At 40.8% G+C, this 25,159-nt stretch overlaps 1 protein-coding gene across 1 annotated transcript in view; it reads left to right on the plus strand.

Annotated features, from left to right (window-relative positions):
• The window catches only part of LOC139323357 (uncharacterized protein F13E9.13, mitochondrial-like), a 27,701-nt gene extending 3,668 nt beyond the window's left edge, over positions 1 to 24,033 (plus strand). Inside the window, exons 3-7 of the mRNA XM_070952671.1 lie at positions 983 to 1,065; positions 7,065 to 7,245; positions 17,375 to 17,525; positions 18,185 to 18,312; positions 23,843 to 24,033. Of these exons, the coding sequence (XP_070808772.1) occupies positions 983 to 1,065; positions 7,065 to 7,245; positions 17,375 to 17,525; positions 18,185 to 18,312; positions 23,843 to 24,033 (734 nt within the window). The remainder of the gene's footprint in view (positions 1 to 982; positions 1,066 to 7,064; positions 7,246 to 17,374; positions 17,526 to 18,184; positions 18,313 to 23,842) is intronic.
• The last annotated feature ends 1,126 nt before the right edge of the window (positions 24,034 to 25,159 follow it).

A 25,159-nucleotide genomic window follows, 5' to 3' on the forward strand; every position in this document is an offset into this window, starting at 1 on the left:
TATCTTTCTGAGCATTCTCGGTGCTTTGCATTTATTTCTGAAGGCGGTCTACATAATATGAAATAGGGATATCATATTATGTAATATCAAATTAACTCAGTTCAGTAATACACTTGAGTGCTTTTGTACTGGAGACAAATTCCTTGTGTGTCTCACCACAATTGGCCAAATAAATAAAATATAGTTTTTTTTTTAAACATATACTTTATTGAGTTTTAAAAAAGGTTTTTTTTAAAAAAATAAAATATCAAATCTCAGGTAACATCTGAGGTATCGTGCGATTACATATATACAGTATATACACAGCAAGTATCTTCAAATCAATCATTATTATTAATCATTTTTAGAAATAGGTATATCCTTATAGTCATATTCTATTATTCCACCATATGTACCAATATAGTTTTTTTTAATGCTAGAGGAAGTAATCAGCATACAAGTGACTTAAAAGAAGATGTTAGGTAATTAGAATAACAGAGTTAGAAGGAACCTTGGAGGTCTTCTAGTCCAACCCCCTGCTTAGGCAGGAAACCCTACACCACTTCAGACAAATGGTTATCCAATCTCTTCTTTAAAACTTCCAGTGTTGGAGCAGCCACAACTTCTGGAGGCAAGGTGTTCCACTGATTCATTGTTCTAACTGTCAGGAAATTTCTCCTTAGTTCTAAGTTGCTTCTCTCCTTGATTAGTTTCCACCCATTGCTTCTTGTCTTGTTTTCAGGTGCTTTGGAGAACAGCTTGACTCCCTCTTCTTTGTGGCAACCCCTGAGATATCAGAACACTGCTATCATGTCACCCCTAGTCCTTCTTTTCATTAAACTAGACCTACCCAATTCCAGCAACTGTTCTTTATACATTTTATCCTCAAGTCCCCTAATCATTTTTGTTGCTCTTCCCAATTCTCTTTGATTCCTTTTTGAATAGACTTGTCTTTAAGTATGGCAAAGTTTAATGAACGCACTTGTCTATATCATCTTTGCAGGGTCACCATGTGGTACATTGCCTTTGGCTCAGATCATTGAAGAAGCCTGTGGAGAGGCTGAAATGTATAGGGCTGCTGGTGTCGTAAGTCCTTTCTTTTACTTTCTTTCCTGTTTTTGAATGTTCCTAGTTCTTAATCTTAGTTCTTTTATAGATGTGAGTGCAAAGCATTCAGGATAACAAAGCTTGACTGATTTGAGTTGGTTTGGAAGCTATGCAGGGCTAGATAGCATCGTGATTAGATTGGGGATTACCAACATATCTTGTGATTCAGCAGTTGAAAAAATGTTTAAAAATCATTCTAGAAAAAGACATTGGCAAACCATGCTTGCAATGCTGCTAACAATACACATGGACATCTTACATGAAGTCACTGGAAGTTGAACATCTGGAAGTTCAGCGGTTCGAATCCCTAGTGCCGCATATTGGAGTGAGCTCCCGTTACTTGTCCCAGCTTCTGCCAACCTAGCAGTTCAAAAGCACATAAAAAATGCAAGTGGAAAAATAGGGACCACCTTTGGCCAGCGCTGTCCGAAGACGTCTCCGTGGTCATGTGGCCGGCATGACTAAATGCCAAAGGTGCAGGGAACCTTTGTTACCTTCCCACCAAAGGTGGTCCCTATTTTTCTACTTGCATTTTTTACGTGCTTTCGAACTGCTAGGTTGGCAGAAGCTGGGACAAGTAACGGGAGCTCACCCCATTACACGGCACTAGGGATTCGTACCGCTGAACTGCTAACTTATTTCAGTATAAGACACCTGTAATTTGCAGACTTGGGATGCAAGTCCATAATTCTTAATATTTCCCCCAACTCTGTTCTGTTTAATATTTAGCTTTATGTTCTGATCTAGGCTTCCTGAGTCATTAAAAAACACAAGTAGTCCCAAAAGCCTCTTTTATTGAAACAGCTGTGAATTCTGTTCATTCACAGATGAGTCCCAATTAGTTATAAAGACTCCTTCGGGAGAAGTCCTTCGGGATAATCACCCACTTTTATCTCCCTTGACACACTGCCAAAGACCTAATTGGCAAAGCCACACAGATCCAGAATCAAACAGAGCTTCAGGCTTTAAGCTGAACTGAATGAACAAATGTTGCTTCCTGCAAAGGTCCATGTGCCTTTGCTTCTGATTAAGCCTTATGGGAGGGGCCAATCATCTCCCAACCCTACTCCTGAGTCGTCCCTTTTGTTTTAGCTGTTCTTGCCTTTTGGCAGTTCTGCACATGCGCGCACTGGGAATAGGCTCCTCCTGTTCTTCTGCCTCTCTGATGTCTGACTCTGGAGGCTCTGGAGGCAGTACATACGTCCCAGATGGCCCTTTCTCTGCCTCCGACGCAGAGCCCTTGTCCGAGCCTTCCCCAGACTCCTCACTGTCCGACTCTGCTGCCAGCTCCACAGGCTGCTGGCGGATCACAACACTTTATAGGCTTTCTGGAGAACTGAAAAGCTTGCCTCCAATTTTATCACATTTTAGTTGATAACCATTTCTTTTTGCAGCGATCCTGGGCTCTTTCCTAGCCTCTAATTGGGATAAGGAGTGCTGAAACTGAAATAGAAAAATAACTAGCCCCTCCCCAAAAAAATAAATCACATGTGCATCATGCTTTTTTTTTTTTAAGAGTGTGCAGACATGACTGATGAAAGCACATCTTCAGTTTTTCTTTTTAAGGTGCCTCGTTTGATGCATTAGTGATTCTTTTTAAAAAGAACGTAATAAATATGGAAGATTTATAATGTTGGAGCGCATAAATGAAAACAAGTGAATGCTCAGACATGATGCCATCTGTGCTGAAAAATTATAGCTGCTCTGTGCTTGTTTTGCCAAACACAATCAAAATTGCCATGACAAGATTATATGCGGTGACAGATCCCAAGGAGTTTAGAGCTCTCTCAGTTTTGCCAGTTTCTGATATTGTTGTTCTAAAAGGAATGGGATGTGTGTGTGTGTGTGTGTGTGTGTGTGTGTGTGTGTGTGTGTGTGGAAAGACAGTGGCATTTTTATAGAATTACTAATATTTGTCTGTAAAATATCTGTAACTCATCATTAATGTTACTGGAGAATCCATAACTCCAAATGTCGGTGATGTATCATCCCTAAACATTTTTATTCAATCCTAATTCTTCCTTTGAAATTTACCCATAGTGTAAAGAGAAAGGATTACTATTAGTGAAAATGGCAGCTATCATTCAAGACCAACAGAGTTTAACCTCTTCTTTGGGAAGAATCAAGCGATATAATTAAGTGTCGATGGGTTGAAGTGTACAATCTTTATGAATTGTTTGTGGCTACTTCTTTAGATCAGATTAACAGTGTTGGAAGGGATCTTGTAAGTCCAACCCCCTGCCCAAGTAGGAGACCCTGCACCATTTCTGACAAATGGCAGTCCAATCTCTTCTTGAAAACCTCCAGTGATGAAGCTCCCACCACTTCTGAAGGCAAATTGTTCCATTGGTTGATTGTTCTCACTGTCAGAAAATTTCTCCTTATTAGGTTGAATCTCTTCTTGATCAGTTTCCATCCATTATTCCTTATCTGGCCTTCAGGTGCCTTGGAAAACAGCTTGACCCCCTCCTCTCTGTGGCAGCCCCTCAAATATTGTATACTGCTATCCTGTCTCCCCTGGTCCTTCTCTTCACTAGACTAGCCATGCCCAGTTCCTGCAACCGTTCTTTGTATGTTTTATCCTCGAGTCCCCTAATCATCCTGGTTCCTCTTCTCTTCACTCTTTCTAGAGTCTCAATGTCTTTTTTATAGTGTGGTGACCAAAACTGGATGCAGTATTCTAGGTGTGGTCTTACTAAGGCTTTAGAGAGTGGTATTAGGACCTCACTTGATCTTGATTGTATCCCTCTGTTAATGCAGTTTAGGATTGCATTGGCTTTTTTGGCAGCTGTTGCACACCGCTGGCTCATATTTAGCTGGTTGTCCACTAAGACTCTAAGATCCCTCTCACAGTTACTGCTATTAAGCCTGGTTTCCCCCAATCTATATGTGTACTTTTGTTTTTTCTTGCCCAAGTGTAGGACGTTACTTTTCTCTACATTGAATTTCGTTTTGTTAGATAGATTTGTAAAAGATGTGGCTGACCTAATTATAAGCGTTGGTGTGTTGAACTTCACTATGTTTACACATTGATTGTGACTACTTGTGTAAAAGTTACATTTTTGAAGATGAGGATTACTGATGACATTTGGGTTAAATATGCTGCTTTTCTCTGATCGGGACACAGACACTAATATAATATCTCTCTCTATCTAATATTACCTTAATATCTTAAGTCTGTTGTTAGTATTATTTTCAATTCATTAATAGTGATACTAACCTCCAAAGCTCTGTTATTGAGTTCCTCTATGAAAATGTTACAGAATACAGAATAAGAGAGTTGGAAGGAATCTTGGAGGTCTCTAGTCCACCCTCCTGCTCAAGCAGAGACCCTATACCATTCCAGATCAATCTCTTCTTAAAAGAGCCTAGGGCCTAGCTATCTTCGAGACCGCCTGCTGCCACCGACGATCTCCCAGCGACCCGTGCGCTCCCACAGAGAGGGCCTCCTCGGGGTGCCATCAGCCAAACAGTGCAGGCTGGTGACCCCCAGGGGGAGGGCCTTCTCTGTGGGGGCACCTACCCTCTGGAATCAGCTGCCCCCAGAGATAAGGAGAATCCAAGACCTCGGTGCCTTCCGCCGTGCCCTTAAAACCTTCCTTTTCCAGCAAGCCGGGCTGGCCTAATTTTTTTAAGTGTTTTTAAGTGTTTTGTTTATTGTTTTTAATTAATGGGGCCAAATTTATATATGTATATTTTAACTGTATTTTAATATTTGTACTTGATGTTTTTACTTGGCTGTTCACCGCCCTGAGTCCTCAGGGAGAAGGGCGGTATACAAATTCAAAATAAAATAAAAATAAAAATAAAAATAAAAATCTCTACTGATGGAGCACCCATATTTAAGAGCAATCTTCCTTTCTTGTTATGCTTGATTTAAAGCTGAAGAGGAGAACAGAAGAATTTCTACACCCCATGATTTTTGACATGCGATAGCTAATTCCCCCCCCCCCCCAAATCAGACATGATTTGACTAAAATAATTCAGGGAGCTTTCCATTAATAGTTTTCTTGTTATGCCTGAACTGGGAAATAATTGGGAAATGCATTAGGATCTTAAACCAGGGAAGATAGATGAAGATTCCAAATTCTTTTTACCTATTTCTGAAACCAGCAACCATCGTTTCCCAGTTCATACATCACGAAGAAGTTTAGCTAATTGAGAACTTCAGAGGTTAATTATTACATGCTCGAAAGGAAGAATGAGAAAAAGCAACGTGCACAAGTCAAAAAAAAAAAAACTTGTTCACATTAAGTCTTTATTAAGACTTTATTAAGTTAGGATGTGATCCTTCAAACACAGCCAGAAAATATATGAGATATATAGGATATATGAGATGGTGGAAGGAAGGCTGCTGAACAGGGAGCCGAGTGGCTGTTTTCATTTTAGCAAGCTGTTTGAAACATATTGGGAAAATATCCTTCTCCATCATCGTGTAAGCTTTTGCTGCTAACTTCTGCGAGTTCTCCTACATAGAGACCTAGAAGTCTTCGTAGTTACGCCTTCGAGAAGCATTAATCCAGAAGTTTAGCCACATACACCCAAATGGATGATGTGTCTCTTTGTGTGACTTTTGGTAGCCAAAACAGAGTTTCCAGAGAGTTGCTTTAGGCTTCTGAGTAGACAGAGAAATATAGTCCCAACTTACAGCTGGTTTCCCCAAATGCGCTTTTCCAGGAGGCCACTGGACTCTCTTGTTCGTTCTTTGAAGATGTTTCGCTTCTCATCTAAGAAACAGCAAAATTGTCATCAAAAAAGCACAACAAAGAATGTTCTTTTTGCATCAACTCAGAAAGTTCAAATTGCCCAAGGAGCTGCTGATCCAGTTCTACAGAGGAATTATTGAGTCTGTCATCTGCACCTCCATAACTGGTTTGGCTCTGCAACCCAACAAGAGAGACACAGACTTCAGAGGATAATTAGAACTGCAGAAAAAACAATGGCTACCACCCTGCCTTCCATTGAGGACCTGTATACTGCACGAGTCAAAAAGAGGGCTGTGAAAATATCTACAGACCCCTCGCATCCTGGACATAAACTGTTTCAACTCCTACCCTCAAAACGACGCTATAGAGCACTGTACACCAGAACAAGTAGACACAAGAACAGTTTCTTCCCGAATGCCATCACTCTGCTAAACAAATAATTCCCTCAACACTGTCAAACTATTCAGTAAGTCTGCATTACTGAAGCAAGGGCAGTAATTTTCTCACCGTTCCCATCACCCATCTCCTTCCACTTATGACTGTATGAGTGTAACTTTGTTGCTTGTATCCTTACGATTTATATTGATATTGTTTCCTGATTGCTTATTTGTACCCTACGACTATCATTAAGTGTTGTACCTTATGATTCTTGATGAACGTATCTTTTATTTTGTGTACACTGAGAGCGTATGCACCAAAGACAAATTCCTTGTGTGTCCAATCACACTTGGCCAATAAAAAATTCTATTCTATTCTAAGAAGCTTCTTCAGCTCTTCTATTCCCCACCATCCAATCAGAGCTGAAGAAGCTTCTTGGATGAGAAGCGAAACGTCTTCAAAGGAAAAAAAAACAAGAAAGTCCAGTGGCCTCCTGAAAAATCACATTTGGGACAACCATGACCTGCATGACTGAGAATCTCTACAGACTTTACAGCTGGTTTCTTAGCAACCATTCAAAGTTATGACAGACCCCTCCAAAAAGAACTTGCAATCCAGTTCGGCAACCAGTTTGCATTTTCAACCGTTTGCAGCATCGGTGGTCCCATGACTACAATTGATTATTGTTTTTGCCAAAAACGGCTTTGCTTTAAAGACCGTGGCATTTGCTTAACAATCACGCATTCACTCAACAAGCAGGCTCCATTACGGTCATAAGTCAGGAAGTACCTGTCCTGTCCTATCTGCTTCATAGTAGTTCTGATTCCTTTTTTCTCCGGCCGTTTTCCGAAGCTCTTCTGACTTGAACAGCGTCTTCTGCATTTATTCCCACAGGACGGCTTGATTGTTGAAAATATGCATGACCGGCCTTACACATTTGACGTTGGTGCAGAGGTTACAGCAGCTATGGCGGTGATTTGTGCCTCAGTAAAACAGGCGTGTCCCATGCTCCCCATTGGGGTTCAAATACTATGTGCTGCAAATCAGCAAGCTTTAGCTGTTGCCCTTGCTTCAGGTGAGTGAAGGAACCTTCTTCTTTTTCTTCTTCTTCTTCCTTCCTTCCTTCCTTCCTTCCTTCCTTCCTTCCTTCCTTCCTTCCTTCCTTCCTTCCTCCTCCTCCTCCTCCTCCTCTCCTCCTCCTCTTTCTTCTCCTTCTCCTTTATTAATTTATAATATAAAATACAAAAGCAAATAATAGGAAAAATAAGGGAGAGAAAAGCGAAGGGAAAAGTGCAGAAAAAAAAGGGGGAAAGAAAGAAAAGCTGTTGATTTTCAACTCCCTTTGGTGCAGTAGAATAAGATACTGTGTTTCCCTGAAAATAAGACCCTGTCTTATATTTTTTTGAACCCTGAAATAAGCGCTTGGCCTTATTGCCATGCGCTCAAAAGCCCGATTGGGCTTATTATCAGGGGATGTCTTATTTTGGGGGAAACAGGGTAATAGCATCAAACCTCAACTTTTTACTTGTACATAATAATATAAACTAGCCATTTCTATAACAACAAACCTATCTAATCGGTAAAATCCAAAATCAGAGTTTCATTTTTTCCCCACCTCAAGCACAAACTCCATAGACACCACCTGACTGTGCAGCTGAGTGTCACATGGGCTGTGCAACATGGGAGTATGAATGTAGCCTCCTCCTGGAACATCGCTGTTCTGTCTAAAGGTGCAACTGCTTTAAAAGAGTTGCAGACCAGTGCTTTGCTTCAAAGCACCTTTTGGAGACTGCATCTTGCTCAGTCTTAATCCTGGCTGTCCTAGTGGCCATCTTAGTCCCAGCACCATGTGGGTCGTTAAGGAGGAAGAGGCAGGAATTCTGGGTAAGGAGTAGGAGGGGATGGGAGGACAGGCAGGCCCGAGAAGGCCTCAGGCATGTGATGGGGAACATGGGCAGACCAACATAGGTGTTGTGTCCTGTCGGCCGCCGGCCCCTCCAGCAGCCAAATCAGAGGAGGAGGAGGGGTGGGAGTTGGGGTCAGCATCAAGGCAACCTGAGAGCTCTGAGTGGGAAGAAGGAATAGAGCTGTCAGAGAGAAAGAGACAGAGATGGAGCCTTGGCTGTCTGTCAGCCCTCAGATGGAGAATCAACAGCCCCCAGGTCTGGAGGTGGCTGATGAGGAAGAGGAGGAACAGCTGGGTCCAGTGCCTGACACGCAGATGCGCAGAAGGCAGAGGAGAGGAGAGCAGTGGAAATCTATGGGCTGATTCTTGGGATGGAAGAGTCACTGCTACTAGCACAGCCCCATCCTAGCTCTGGGAATAAAAGGCAGAGGGTGGAGTTGAATAGATGTGGCAGGCAACTATTCATCTTCCGGCTGGAGAGACTTGTTAGCCTGTGTTGAGAGAGAAACTTTTAGCCGGGACTGCTGGCGCTCCTAATAAAGGAATCTTTGAGTTCACTTGAGAGGGTTTGTCGTGTTTGGGGAATTGGCTTAGAACAATAAGCATGGGCTGTGTGCTGTGGACAGGTGGGCGTTACAGAGCATGGATGAGGTGTGCTGTGGGATATGACATCCCCGGAGTCTCATACTCTTGTGGGGCTCCTTGGAAGAAAAAACAAAGGCGACTAACGGGAGCGACTTGTGACATTCCGTGCCATCTTCTGGAATTTCCAATGTTCCGCAAAAAAAAAAAACCATCCACAGAAGTGCATTCATTTGCTTAATGATCACAGCATTTGTGTTCACTTAATGACTGCCACAAAAAAACAACCTTGTAAAATTGGATCCAGTCACATAGGATTGAAATGTCTTTGCTTTTGGGAAGTGGCCAGAGAAGGTCACAAATGGTAACCTTACGAGTCCACAGGGATAGTGCGATGACCGCAACTTTGTGGACAGGTCGTAAGCCTTCCTCCTTGTTCAGCATCGTTATAATGTTGAACGGTCGCTGAACGAAGCGGTCGTAACTCGAAGAAGGAGGAGAGAAGCAACCTGACACTGAGGAGAAGCTTCCTAACAGTGAGGACAATTAATCAGTGGAACAGCTTGCCTGCAGAAGTTATGGATGCTCCATCACTGGAGGTTTTGAAGAAGAGACTGGACAACCATTTGTCTGAAATGGTATAGGGTTTCCTGCTTCAGCAGGGGGGTGGACTAGAAGACCTCCAAGGTCCCTTCCAGCTCTATTCTGATTCTGAATATCTCTAATGTGTGTTTTATCTTTCTCACCTGGAAGGGGAAAGAGTTGACTGATCTCAACCGATGATGGAAACTTGTGATTTCATAAATACTGCCTGGATTTATTTATTTTTTACTGTGTGTTTCCTTAGAAGTGTTTCATATGACTCAAATGCTTCTCGTTATGGCTTTTATGGAGCAGTTGCTTTGCTTCAAGCATGGTACACAAGAGAGACGCAAACAGGGTCATTTTTCATTTCCTAACCTTTGTTTTTCTACCACTGTGGTCTCTTTTTTTATTATTATTTCCAGCAAAAAAAAAAAAAAAAATCCATTAAGGAATGACAGATGGAATAGCTACAAAGTTGTATTTATTATTGCTGTTTGTCTTGTTTCTTCTACCCTCCCTTCTTCTTCTTCTTCCGGAGCCCTTTTTATTTTTCAGCACAACAAAAGCAATTCACTTAAAATAATATATCAACTTTGTCCCGAGAAAGACACAAGTTGCAACACATTTTGCTGTCTTTTCATGAAATAAATTATGTTATAGCACCAACTTGAGAGCCCCGACTTTCTCTCTGTGATTATTTAATGCTCGTTTTCCCAGCCTCTGTATTCTCCTGATGTTGGCATAATTCCTAACTTTACAGGAAAAAAAAAATCAGAGAAAAAAATCAGCTCTAGGAGCACACAGTTCAAAGGCCTGGATTAGGCCATCAGCTTTCTGAGCCCTATTCCTCCTTCCCTCTTGCACACCGCTTTGCACAACTTTCGTTGGTGCGGAGTTTTATGAGCGGCAGATTGAAAGCTCAACGTAAATAAGTCTTATCGGGACATCAAAGTTACTTTCTTCTTGGTGCATTTCAGAGCTGACCGCGGATAATATTAACACGAGTGCTACTTGTGATGTAATGGAGCTCTTTACTTCGTTTGAGGATGGAAAATAATTAGGCATTACAGTAGTCTTCAACTTACAACCACAATTAAGCCAGTAATTGGTTTCAATTTAGTTTGCTACTGGTTTGCTCGTGCGTACATGTGATACTTCTGCACATGCGCAGAAGCGTCTGGGTGGGTAGGCGGAACCTGACGATGACGACGCTACCAGTTTGTCTGAGCCAAGGCAAACCGGTAGCAACCCACCACTGAATTAAGCCCAAAATTTATCTCGTGAAGTGAAAAAAATTCTTAAACAAATTTGTCCTGTCTTACGACTTTACTTGTCCCCGTTGTTAATAGCACTAGCACTTAGACTTATATACAGCTTCACGGTGCTTTTACAGCCCTCTCTAAGCAGTTTACAGAGTCTGCCTCCTGCCCCCAACAATCTGGGTCCTCATTTTACCCACCTCAGAAGGACGGAAGGCTGAGTCAACCTTGAGCCATTGAGAATTGAACTGCTGACAGTCGGCAGAATTAGTCTGCAATGCTGCATTCTAACCACCGCACTACCAAGGGAAGGAGGGAGGAATAGCAATAGGAATAGCACCTGAATCTCATATACCACATCACAGTGCTTTACAGCCCCTCTCTAAGCGGTTTACAGAGTCAGCCTATTTTTCCCCAACAATCTGGGTCCTCATTTTACCCACCTCGGAAGGATGGAAGGCTGAGTCAACCTTGAGCCTGGTGAGATTTGAACTGCCAAATTGCAGGCAGTCGGGAGAAGTAGCCTGCAGTACTGCACTCTAACCACTGCACCCCCGTGGCTTAAGTTGAATCACTGCCGTTGTTAAATTAGTCACACGGTTGTTAAGTGAATCTGGCTTCCCCATTGATTTTGCTGGTCAGAAGGTCACAAAATGACCCCTGAACACTGCAAACGTCCTAAAGATGAGTCCGTTGACAAGCATCTGAATGTCAAATCATGTGACCATCGGGGATCCTGCAATGGCCATAAGGGTGAAAGAATGGTCCTAAGGCACTATTTTCAGTGCCGTCGTAACTTCAAATGAAGGTCACTAAGTGAACTGTCGTGAGTCAAGAACTACTTGTATTTTGCAAGTACAGGTAGCAATAGCACTTAGACTTATATACCGCTTCACAGTGCTTTACAGCCCTGTCTAAGCAGTTTACAGAGTCAGCATATTGCCCCCCAACAATCTTGAGTCCTCAGTTTACCAACCTTAGGTAGTCCTTGACTCGCACTCAATTGCTTAGTCTCTCAGCCTTCCATCCTTCCGAGGTCGGTAAAATGAGGACCCAGATAGTTTATTTATTTATTTATTGAATTTATATACCGCCCTTCTCCCCGAAGGGACTAAGAGCGGTGAACAGCCGAAAATTAAAATAACATACAATATAAAAGTTAAGATAACTAAAAATAAATTCAATTAATCGGGGCCCAAATTATTGCCCCCAATTAGTTGGGGGCAATAGGCTGACTCTGTAAACCGCTTAGGGCAATAAAGCACAGTGAAGCGGTATATAAATCTAAGGCTATTGCCTTCCTTCCTTCCTTCCTTCCTTCCTTCCTTCCTTCCTTCCTTCCTTCCTTCCTTCCTTCCTTCCCATTGTGGCACAGTGGTTAGAATGCAGTATTGCAGACTGACTCTGCCCACAGCCAGGAGATCGATCCAGACCAGCTCCAATTTGACTCAGCCTTCAATCCTTCCAAGGTCGGTAAAATTGAGGACCCAAATTGTTGGGGGCAATATGCTGACTCTGTAAACCACTTAGAGAGGGCTGTAAGTACCATGAAGCAGTATATAAGTCTAAGTGCTTATTGTTATTCCAAGTTATAAAGATTCCCGTGAAAACCACTGATGACCCAGTTCTGGAGTTCAGACATCTGTACCCGCACATGCACATAGGATCATATGACTGCATTTCATTATAACCTGATATAACCTGTCCAATGAGGTGGACTTTGGTACAGATAGACTTTTTAGCCTTTGTGTCTTTGTAAAAGGGGAACAATAAATCACCAACCTTTTTCACAGGGTTATTGTAGGTCCGATGGAAATATGTTGTGTTTAGCGCTTCGGAAAACTCTGCCTTTGAAGGCACCATTCCAGTAAGACATCCTTTGTCGAACCAGTAATTAGATTTTAATTTGCTTTTGGTGCATTTCAGACAGAAAGGATGACTGCGTGTTTTAACGAAGCCGACTTTCTTTATGGCTGGAGCATTAATAATAAAAAAATTCTACCCACAGAGCTTTGGCTGGCACAGTGAATTAAAATTTAAGCGTTTCATTTGTACGGTATACGGCGTATGTATAAAAGATGATTAATATTGAGGACCTATATTACTTTTATACTTTTTTTTTTAATGTATCTTGATGTTGACTGTGACGGATGAATTGTCCATTATACCTAACATCTGTTCTTTAGCTTCGGCACTACTTTTTCTATTGCATTTTGTTTTCAGAAACGCTAATGCCATTTTTATCCCCCCTTTAGCGTTGCAGATGATTGCGTCGCTTTACTTAAACAATTAGGCACTTCAGTCAATAAGCAGAATTGATTAGGCAGCAGATACGTCTTCATATTAAAATGCACTTTATAACTCGGCTGTTTTGTTTTCTCTCATATTCTTCTTATAATTTTTTAAAAGACTTTAAATGCAAATGCTCTTTTTTTTTTTTTCCTAGGGATGGCTCTTCGTATTCATTTACTCTGAATTAAGGTGACTTCTGAATATTTTTCTCCCTATTTGTGCAATTTCTAGTACAGGTACCTTAGTCCTCAACTTACAACCGGTCTCTTAGTGCCCATTCAAAGTTACAACGGCATTGAAAAAAGCGAGTTCTGATCGTTTTTCACACTTACGACCATTGCAACATTCCCATGGTCATGTGATCAACATCCCCGTGGTCATAAATAAATAAATTAATTAATTAATTAGAAATTAATTAATTTCTATACCGCCCTTCTCCCGAAGGACTCAGGACAGTGTACAGCCTATTAAAAACACAAAGACAGACACATTAAAATTATTACATAATTTCGGCTTAGATTTAAAACCCCCAAAATTTAAAACACCCTATTTAAAAATCATTACATTGATAGCCCGGCCTGGCAGAACAGCAGGGTCTTGAGGGCATAGCAAAATACATGGAGGTCGAGATCTTACACATTTCTGGGGGCAGTTCATTCCACAGGGCAGGGGCTCCCACAGAGAAGGCCCTCCCCCTGGGTGTCGCCAGCCGACATAATTTGGCTGATGGCACCCTCAGGAGACCCTCTCTGTGGGAGCGAACTGGCCGGTGGGAGGCTGTTGGTGGCAGAAGTCGGTCTCGAAGAGTCATGTGATCAACATCCCCATGGTCATGTGAATCACTTGGCAACTGACTCATATTACATGTACCCAGTACGCTCCCATAGAGAGGGGCTTCTCAGGGTGCCGTCAGCCAAACAGTGTCGACTGGCGGCCCCCAGGGGGAGAGCCTTCTCTGTGGGGGCACCCACCATCTGGAACGAGCTCCCCTCAGAGATACAGAAGATTCCGGATCTGCGCACTTTCCGCTGTGCCCTCAAAACATTCCTGTTTCAGCAGGCCGGCCTGGCCTAACTTTCCCTTTATATTGCTTTTTGATTTTATTTTAAACTGGGATGTCTTGAATTATCTAGGACCAGAGTGTTTAGTATATTTTAATTGTTTTTTTATTAACGTTTGTATTACATGTATTTTTATCTTTCGCTGTTCACCACCCTGAGTCCCTTAGGAATAGGGCGGTATATAAATTTAATAAATAAATAAATAAATAAATAAATAAATAAATAAATAAATAAATAAATAAATAAATATATATTTATGATGGTTACAATGTCCCGGGATCATGTGATCCCCTTTTGTGACCTTTTGAGAAGCAAAGTCAATGGGGAAGCCAGATTCACTTAACAACCGTGTTACTAATTTAAGAACTGCAGTGATTCACTTAACAATGGTGGAACGAAAGGTTGTAAAATGGAGTAAAATTCACCGAACAAATATCTCGCTTAGCAACAGAAATTTTGGGTTCAATTGTGGTTGTAAATCAACAAATACCTGTAGCTTTGAAACATACAAAGATTTCTAAAACTTCCGGTGCCATGGGATTCCATGGGGGTTGGACTAGAAGACCTCCAAGGTCCCTTCTGAACAAAGTGATCAATCCTACAGTTAGGAAGAGTAGGAACAGAAATAAAGGAGCTCATAAGGATGGACAGCTGTTATACAATTACTGCACTGGCAAACAGTTTGGGGGGGGGAGCGCAGATCCCTGCAACCTATTCTCTTTCTTGATTTGAGAAATGCCTGTAAAGAACAATCATTTGTCTTTAATATCAAATGTTCTGTATTTCACTGGCTTATCCAGAAGTGTGTTTTCTCTTGATTTTTTTCCCCCCTTGTTTCTGAGCGGGAACACAGTTGAGCGTTTCTCCTGGGTCTGGAACCGTTTGCCAAGCTGTCTTCCCAACTGTTTCATTATTAACAGGTGTACCATGTGTTTTTCAGCAGTGCATAATTTCCTGCGCAGAGTTCCCGATTTAATTAACCACATCTGTTTGAGGCTGCGTAGAAGGGTGTGCGTTATTGACTTGTGGACTATTTCTGGCATCAGTAAAGATACAGCTATAAATGTCTTCTGCTCGGCAGCTATTATTTTGATTATCTTCTTGATAGGGCTCAAAAGCACTCGGGTCCCATTTCTTAGAAACACGTTCGTTCGTTCTTCCTCCTCCTCCTCCTCTTCTCCGTTTCTTTCCTATCTGATGTTGTAATTGAAAAATTACACCATGTTACATTAAAGTCAAAAGCCGATACTTGTATCTTCTAATGCTCTGCAGCTGGTAATCTAGTTTATAGATTATGCCTGCATTGTGATCATCATCTAAAGTCACCAATTTCATTTCATCTAGTTTAGGGCACATGCGTGGAAGGCGCACACACGAAGTGAGTATGTGTGCGCTCGGCGAACTGGTGGTAAAAATCATTTGCAACCCACTTCTGACTTAGGACCACAATCGGGATTAGAATTTTGGTCGCTAAACAATGTGGTCGTTAAGTGAATCATCACATGACCAGATCTGATGTTATGACCATTTCTACTATGGACATTAAGGGACCAGCCGTGGGGATTACGGGAATCGGCGTCATTCGGTAAAGCACAAGCTTGTTAAGCGAATCTGGCTAAACCAGTTTTGCTTGTTAGAAGTCAGCTTCGAAGGTTGCAGGTTGGGATCACATGACCCACAAGACACTGCCATCCAAATTGCGATCACTTGACCATCAGGGTGGGGCAGTGGCTGTAACTTCAGGCCAGAAGTCACTGAGGCCGTTGTAACCTCGAACCATTGCAAAATGAACAGTCGTAAGTCAAGGACTACCTGTAATGATGAAGGCACCAGGCTACAAACTGGGAGACTCTGAGCTTTAGGGGTGAAATGCTTCCGGTTCGGACCGGATCGCCCAATCCAGTAGCGATGGCAGCGGGTGGTTCGGAGAACCGGTAGCAAAAATCCCTGCCCTCCCCCATGCCCAGCTGAGCCGCGCGATCATCAGAGGCTTTTTTTATTATTATTATTATTTTTAAAAGCATTTTTTCTACAACCTCTTCGGCCGAAAAAATGCTTTTAAAAGTAAAAAAAAAGCCTCTGATGATCGGGCGGCTCAGCTGGGATCGTCAGAGGCTTTTAAAAGCATTTTTTCTACAATCTCTTCGGTTGTAGAAAAAATGTTTTTAAAAGAAAAGAAAGCCTCTGACGATCAGGCAACTCAGCCGGGATCGTCAGAGGCTTTTAAAAGCATATTTTCAGCCGAAGAGGTTGTAAAAAAATGGTTTTAAAAGTAAAAAAAAAAAGTTGGCCATGCTCACTCAGTCACATTACCACCACCCCCCAACCCATGCCCACAGAACCGGTAGTAACAAATTTTCCATTTCACCACTGAGCCCCACCTTAGAGATAAAGTCAGCTGGATGGCCTTGGGCCAGTCACACACACTCAGCCCCAGGAAAAAGGCAAGGGCAAAACCACTTCTGAAAACCTTGCCAAGAAAACAGCAGAGACTTGAAAACAGCAGAGACTCGGATTGAAGTCGCCCTAGGCCAAAACGGATTTAAAAGCGCCATAAATAAATAAATTCATCGATGATCCTAAGAGTTTCCAGTAATCAAATGAGACTGCTGAGCCTACAGTACACCAAGGCCTCCCTTTCCTTGAAACCTGACAGTGTAAAGTGTTGTGCTAAAGAGCAACTTTTTAGCAAAGTAAAACAGCAAGCTGTTGTTCATACAAGCTGCTGAAAGAGGAGACACCTGGCTTGTTAAATTGGGTGACGCCAGATACATTCCTGAATAGCCTTCGCTACTGGAAAAAAAAAATCTCCTTGTGCTACAAAATTTCTCTTTTGTTTCAGGGACCACTCTTGAGTTTGTGTCCTTGAAACACAGCCTGGTCCTGTTTGTTTTGCAAAGGTCTTCCTTTTGGGGTGTTCTTTTAAAATTATACGCAGAATTGCGAGGTTTCCACATGCATTCTTAAAACAACCTTACGTGGTAAGAGATGGGAGGAGAGGAAGAAGAAAAGAGGAGGAAGGAGGAGGAGAACAAAGAAGAAAGGAAGAAGAAGAAAGGAAGAAGGGGAAGAAGAAGAGGAAGAAGAAGAAGGGGAAGAAGAAGAAGAGGAAGAAGAGGAAGAAGAAGAAGAGAAGAAGAAAGAAAGAAGAAGGGGGAAGAAGAAGAAGAGGGAAGAAGAAGAAAAGAAGATAGAAGAAAAGGGGAAGAAGAAGAAGGAAGAAGAGGAAGAAGAAGAAAGGGGAAGAAGAAGAAGAAGAGAAGAAAGAAAGAAGAAGGGGGGAGAAGAGGGAAGAAGAAGAAAAGAAGATAGAAGAAAGAAGGGGAAGAAGAGGAGAAAGATTGAACTGACATTTTATTCCCGCAACATGTTTATCTGTGTTCCATTGGTCTTTCTAACGTAACCTATTTTATTTTGGGCATCATCTGGGAAACTTAATTAGACGTAATTGAGGACCAAGCAAAATTAATTAGCTTTATCAACAGCACTGATTATTTATTTGTTTATTGCTATTTCTAGGTGCGGATTTTGTTCGAGTTGAAGGCTTCGTTTTCTCCCATGTGGCTGACGAAGGGATGCTGAACGCTTGCGCTGGGAACCTGCTAAGATACCGCAAGCAAATCGGAGCTGAACACATCCAGGTTTTTGCTGATGTTAAAAAGAAGCACAGGTAAATGGGATCCCTTCTGAAAACAAGATGCCTGATACTGCATTCCGACTGGTGTGGTTTTAATTTCTGAAGTCTTTTAAATGTTCATTTTTATTACGTTATCCCAGGGGTGAAATCCAGCAGGTTCTGACAGGTTCTGGAGAACTGGTAGCGGAAATTTTGAGTAGTTTGGAGAATCGGCAAATTATACCACCTCTGGCTGGCCCCAGAGTGGGGTGGGAATGGAGATTTTGTTTTTAAATTATCGGGGTGTTTTAATCTGTCTGGGCCAAAATGATTTAATTTGATTTTATCTGGTTTTAAATTTTTTGTATTTATGTATTTTATTGTTGGCTGTTCACCGCCCTGAGTCCTTCGGGAGTAGGGCGATATACAAATCAAATAAACTAAACTAAACTAAACTAATATCCTTCCCTCAGGAGTGGGGTGGAAATGGCGGCTTTCATACCCGAGGGAGGCCTAGAACTCACTATCTCCTAGTTTCCATGCCAGCACCTTCTGGCTATTTATGTTTTGGCAACGACTAATCAGCAAATGCCATTGCACTTGTCCCTGGTTTATCAAATCAAGGAAATTATAAGGAATTGGTATAAGAAGAGACCTAATGAGTAAAATGACCACTGATAACTTTACAAAGGTTGTATCGGTGTTCTCCCCAGTGCTCATGTGCTGACAGCTGACGTCACGGTGGCGGAAACCGCTAAGGCTGCTGAATTCTTTCTTGCTGATGGGGTTGTGTTGACTGGAACTGCAACTGGATCAGAGACAGATCCCAAAGAACTAGAAGGTAAGACCTGTAAAGGCCACACGAAGGGATTCCATTGGTTGGTTGGTTGGTTATTTATGTATGAAGACATTTCTATATCCCTTGCTCCAAAAGACACTGCTCTCGTAGTTTATTAGCCTTTGTCATCTTTGTAATACCTTACATTTCAACATCCAGTTGCTCCTTCTTCAGAGCTGTTGAAATCTGTCTGTCTCTCTAGATCAAGGTCTAGATCAGGATTTCATTGAGGGCCGCATCAGGGATGTGTTTGACCTCAAGGAGCTGGGGATCATGGCCAGCTCCACACCACACTCTTCGAGGCTCCGTTTTTGGTCGCGATGGCCTCCTGCAAGCCTCTGCCGCAAAAATGGAGCCTGGGGGTACACATGGCCCTTCCAAGCTCCGTTTTCACTGACAGCAGCACTGTGGGCCGGTCCATCACTGTTTCCAGGGCGGCCCCGTAGGCCACATCTAAGCACCCCATGGATCAGATCCGGCCCACGGGCCTTGAGTTTGACAGCCCTGGTCTAGATAGATAGATAGATAGATAGATAGATAGATAGATAGATAGATAGATAGATAATGATAGATTAGGTAGATAGGTAGATAGGTAGATAGGTAGATAGATGATAGATAGATAGATAGATAGATAGATAGATAAAGATAGATAGATAGATAGATAGATAGATAGATAGATAGATAGATGATAGATAGATAGATAGATAGATAGATAGATAGATAGATAGATAGATAGATGATATAGATAGATAGATAGATAGATAGATAGATAGATAGATAGATAGATAGATAGATGATAGATAGATAGATAGATAGATGATATAGATAGATGATAGATAGATAGATAGATAGATAGATAGATAGATAGATAGATAGAGATAGATAGAGATAGATGATATAGATAGATATAGATATGGTAGAGATAGAGATAGATAGATAGAGAGAGAGATGATAGATTTGATAGATGATAGAGATAGAGATAGATAGATAGATGATATAGATAGATAGAGATAGATAGATAGATAGATAGATAGATAGATAGATAGATAGATGATTAGATAGATAGATAGATAAATAAATAGATAGATAGATAGATGATAGAGATAGATAGATGATACAGATAGATATAGATATGATAGAGATAGACAGACAGATTCTATCTATCTTCTATCTATCTATCTATCAGTCTATCATCTACCTACCTACTTATCTTTACTGAAAAAGAAAATATTTCCAAATATCCAAATATAAACTATAGTGAGCTGCTTGAGTCTTCCACTGTGTGATTTGACTTGGATCCATTTTAATCTCAGAATTGTAGAAAGCGGTCATAAGGATCATCTAGTCCACCCCTCTGCAATATTCAGGAAAACTGATGAAGCCAATCTGTGAGAGATAGACAACTAGGCTGTGCTTAAGAGTCTCTCTGTGGGATAGATGGTTGGTTGGTTTTAAAAGTTTGATCAATAAATAAAAATAAATAAAACCCTCAGAAACAGAGAATCCACAACCCCCATAGGTAGACTATTCCACTATTTTCCTCCTATTTAAATTAAATGTTGGCAGTTGCAATTTAAATTTGCTATTTTTTGGTTCTGATTTCTGCAACTATGAAAAATATTTCTTGAGCATGTTCTTTATAGGTTGCCTTTAAGTAGCTCATTTAAAAACAAATATTATTAGCACCTTTTATGGCCGTAACCAGTTAGTTAGGGCAGCTGTGTTAGTTATCTCATGACATGCTTGAACTTAGTTTGAAGTATATAACTGTATAATAGAGTGTATATATTTCCCATTTTTCTTAATTAAATAAAAAAGGGGGGAATAGAAAGGCTTAATTACTGATAATAGCTGTAAGGCATTAATAACAGCACTCTTCGTGATCTTTTCAAAACCTTTTTTTTGAAAGGTTTTGTCTAATAAAAAAACATTAAAAGTGCAGAAGGTGGAAAATGGTATATATACAGTAGCTTGGAAATGGATGCTCCATTAGGAAAAACAACATCTTCAGAAACGTTGCACCAGCGATAACCTCTAGACACCAGGGGATCAAGTTCAATCATTGTGTTTGTTTTATTTTTCTTTTGAAATAGTTGAAAAAGGGATAACAGAAATACAAGGGAAATGCTTGTTTGAGGGCAGGGATAGAGATAGAAATAGAGACAGACAGAGATAGAGGTAGATAAATGGAGGAAGGTAGACATGGATGGATGGATGGATGGATGGATATAGGTAGGTGGCTAGGAGAAATGCATGGAGAAGATAGATATGGGGATACATAGAAAGAGAGAGATGGGGATAGATATGGGGGGGTGTATATGTGTCTGCGTGTGTATATAATTTATATATATGCATGCGTGCGTGCGTGTGTGTGTGTGTGTGTGTGTGTGTGTGTGTGTTTTCCTGTCGAAGCACCTGGTCTACCCCAACATGTGGGAGAAAGCATACTGCTTCCCTTTCACCTTTCAGCTCCAATCCAGGAGCCCTCAAGCAGTCGCATTCACAACAAACCATTTTATACCAAATTTATATTTGCTGATAAAGAAATAATTTTATTTCATATACATATACATATACATATATACACATATCTATCTATCATCTATCTCTCTCTCTCTCTCTATATATATATATAGAGAGAGAGAGAATGGATGGTTAGATATATAGATTAGAGAGAGAGATGCAGAGAAAGAGAGATGTAAGTATATATATATGGATGGAGAGAAAATGGATATATAGATAGAAGATAGATAGATGATAGATAGATAGATAGATAGATAGATAGATGACAGACAGACAAAAAGATAGATTAGATAGATAGATAGATAGATAGATAGATAGATAGATAGATAGATAGATGACAGACAGACAAAAAGATAGATTAGATAGATAGATAGATAGATAGATAGATAGATAGATAGATAGATAGATAGATAGATAGATAGATAGATAGATAGATAGATAGATTAGATAGATAGATAGATAGATAGATAGATAGATAGATAGATAGATGACAGACAGACAAAAAGATAGATTAGATAGATAGATAGATAGATAGATAGATAGATAGATAGATAGATAGATAGATAGATGACAGACAGACAAAAAGATAGATTAGATAGATAGATAGATAGATAGATAGATAGATAGATAGATAGATTAGATAGATAGATAGATAGATAGATAGATAGATAGATAGATAGATAGATGACAGACAGACAAAAAGATAGATTAGATAGATAGATAGATAGATAGATAGATAGATTAGATAGATAGATAGATAGATAGATAGATAGATAGATAGATAGATAGATAGATAGATAGATAGATAGATAGATTAGATAGATAGATAGATAGATAGATAGATAGATAGATAGATAGATAGATAGATAGATAGATAGGTGACAGACAGACAAATAGATTAGATAGATAGATTAGATAGATAGATAGATAGATAGATAGATAGATAGATGATAGATAGATAGATAGATAGATAGATAGATAGATAGATAGATGACAGACAGACAAATAGATAGATTAGATAGATAGATTAGATAGATGATAGATAGATAGATAGATAGATGATAGATAGATAGATAAATAGATTAGATAGATAGATGATAGATAGATAGATAGATAGATAGATAGATAGATAGATGATAGATAGATAGATAGATAATTAGATGAAAAGAGAAAGAGAGAGAGAGATACACACACACACACACACACACACACACACAAAATTAAATCTGCCTGAGGACATTCAGTCTTTCTTCAGCGACAACGCAAGTAACCAAGATAAATGGAACCCTAAATGCTGCAATTCTGTACAATGAAAATAGATCAGAGAGAGCTTAGTGGGCCGGGTTTTCTTCAGGAAAAAAAAAAGAAGAAATGGCCATGTAATCGTTCTACGCGAGCAAATTGATCCTGACTCTGCCTTGGGAATCCCTGCAGCTGCTTAAGCGTAGACCGTTTGGGTTCCTTTCATCATCTAACCGAATAAGCCCATTGAGCAGCTTACGCCGATGGGCTTTTTTTTTTTTTTTTTTTTTTGATCTCCGTGCTTGTCTCTTTGAGAGCTGCGCTGAAAAGGGGGGAGATGATATTATCTCGTTTCCAGCATGGCTAATGCTGCTTTTGGCGCTAGTCGTAGGGCAGAAGAGTCAAAGCACCTGAGTTCTTGTTGGTGGTTTTGCTGGAGAGAGTAAAACGTTAATGAAATAACTTAAAAGTGCAGTCTTTTCATTTGCAGTTTAAGAGACAGCATTTTTTTTGTGTGTATGGGCACAGTGAGAAACTATTTGCTATGAACTCCGCATTGGCGACAGGAAGGGCATCCGGCCAGTAATCACTCAGCTCCATTCAGTTGCCCCGACTCCACCCTGATACAAGGGATTACGGGCAGAGGTGGGATTCACTCACCTTCCCTACCAGTTCACAAATGTGAGCGCGCGTTCGCTTCGCTCACACGTGCCTCCTCTGCACATGCATGTGGCCTTCCACGCATGCTTTTTGCTCACACATTGCGTCTGGGCAGGTGGGCGGAGCCTCCCGCAGTTGCCACTACCGGTTCGCCAAATCCGGATAGAACCAGCCGAATCCCACCACTGATTACGGGGTCATTAAAAGACAAACAAAACAAAAAAATTGACCGTGATTGACTGCTCCTGAATATTTGTTGTTATCAAGAAGAATGCAAAGGATCTGCAGGTAATCCTTGACTTAACCATCACACTTGGGAAGTTCCGTTACTAAGCAAGGTGGGTTGTTAAGTGAGTCATGTCCAATTTTACGACCCTTTTGCCATGGTTGTTAACTGCAACGCTGCCAGTGAGTGAACCAGGCAGGCATTAAGCGAGTCCAGCTTTCCCCATGACTTTGCTTGTCGGAAGCCAGCTTGCAAAGTCTCAAATACATGCCGGTTTCCAAGCATCCAAATTTTTGATCACATGACCATGGGGATGCTGCAATGGCCAGCGATGTCAGCTGCTTATAAAGAAAATCTTTACAAAATGTTCTACCGATGGCATTTGCCACCAACGAGATTGGCCAGGATGTATCCGAATTGTTGGAGGTATGGACACAAACAAGGGACATTCTACCACATGTGGTGGACTTGTCCTAAGATTAGGAAATTTTGGGACAAGAAGTCCCTCTTTTTCAGTGCTGTTGTAACTTTGAATGGTCACTACACAAATGGTTGTAAGTCAAGGACTATCTGTATAAGAGGATCATCTTAGGATCAGGGAAATACTAGAGTCATTCCTTGGTGTAAGGAGAGAATGGTAAGAAAAGCAACTGCTGGAACAGGTAGAGCAAGGGTGTCCAGCCTGGGCAACTTTAAGACTTGTGGACTTCAGTTCCCAGAATTCCCCAGCCAGCTGTGGAATTCTGGGAGTTGAAGTCCACAAATCTTAAAAGTTGCCCAGGTTGGACACCCCTGATGTAGAGTCATTATAACCTCAATTAGTCTCCCTTACAAATTTTATTATTAAGTTCCGTTATGAATTTTCTTGTTTACTTTCTCTAGAAGTCAGATCTGCGGTGAAGATTCCAATACTGGTGGGATCTGGTGTGACTTTGGATAATGTGAAGGACTACTTAAGTGCAAATGCCTTGATCATTGGTTCCTATTTCAAGAAAGAAGGCCATTGGGCAAATGGCATTGATCTTGATCGGGTGAAGAGGTTTATGGATTATATTGGGAAAGTAAGAGTGTAAATTTGTTTGCTTCTGCTCTGAGTTTACAATTGAAGCGCAACTGCACCGAATATTTTATCTTGCAATGAATAGAATAGAATAGAATAGAATAGAATAGAATAGAATAGAATAGAATAGAATAGAATAGAATAGAATAGAATAACAGAGTTGGAAGGGACCTTGGAGGTCTTCTAGTCCAACCCCCTGCTTAGGCAGGAAACCCTACACCACTTCAGACAAATGGTTATCCAACCTCTTCTTAAAAACTTCCAGTGTTGGGGCATCAACAACTTCTGGAGGCAAGTTGTTCCACTTATTAATTGTTCTGTCAGGAAGTTTCTCCTTAGTTCTGAGTTGCTTCTCTCCTTGATTAGTTTCCACCCATTACTTCTTGTCCTGCCCTCGGTTGCTTTGGAGAATAGCTTGACTCCCTCTTCTTTGTGGCAACCCCTGAGATATTGGAACACTGCTATCATGTCACCCCTAGTCCTTCTTTTCATCAGACTAGACATACCCAGTTCCTGCATACCCAATTTTTCAGGTCTTTTTATACTTAAGACAGAGGATTTTTTTTTTTTCTGAATTCAAAATGCTTTTAAAAGTTAAAAAAAAAAGCCTCTGACGATCAGGCAACTCAGCTGGGATCGTCAGAGCCTTTTAAAAGCATTTTTCCTACAACCTCTTGGCCGAAGAGGTTGTAGAAAAAATGCTTTTAAAAGGAAAAAAAAAGTTGGTCACGCCCACCCAGTTACATTATCCCCACCAAGCCACGCCCACAGAACCAGTAGTAACAAATTTTACATTTCACCACTGATGTTAATCCCACCCATTCATCCCACTGAATCTTCATAAGCTTCTGGAAAGTGCACATTGTTGGCAAGAGAAATGGCAGGTCTAGTCATGGTTTGAGTTTTTGACAGTTTATCAAGGTTATAGAGTACAGATTTCCTTTGGGGGAAATTAGTTCCTAAGTTTACAAAGTACTTGGCTGTAAATATCCATAAAAATGACAATTTGGTCAGCTGTATTTATTTCTAAGCAGGTCAAAGGACGTTAGCATGTTTAGCTACATAAATCTGTTAGGTACAGTCCAGAAATTCCCATGCTTCCAAATTGCATGGATTTTTCTTTCTAGCCTTGAAAAATG

Source organism: Pituophis catenifer, unplaced genomic scaffold (assembly GCF_029215685.1).
Source record: "Pituophis catenifer annectens isolate HBS135680 unplaced genomic scaffold, rPitCat1.0.hap2 SCAF_13, whole genome shotgun sequence".
NCBI classification, from domain to species: Eukaryota; Metazoa; Chordata; class Lepidosauria; order Squamata; family Colubridae; genus Pituophis; species Pituophis catenifer.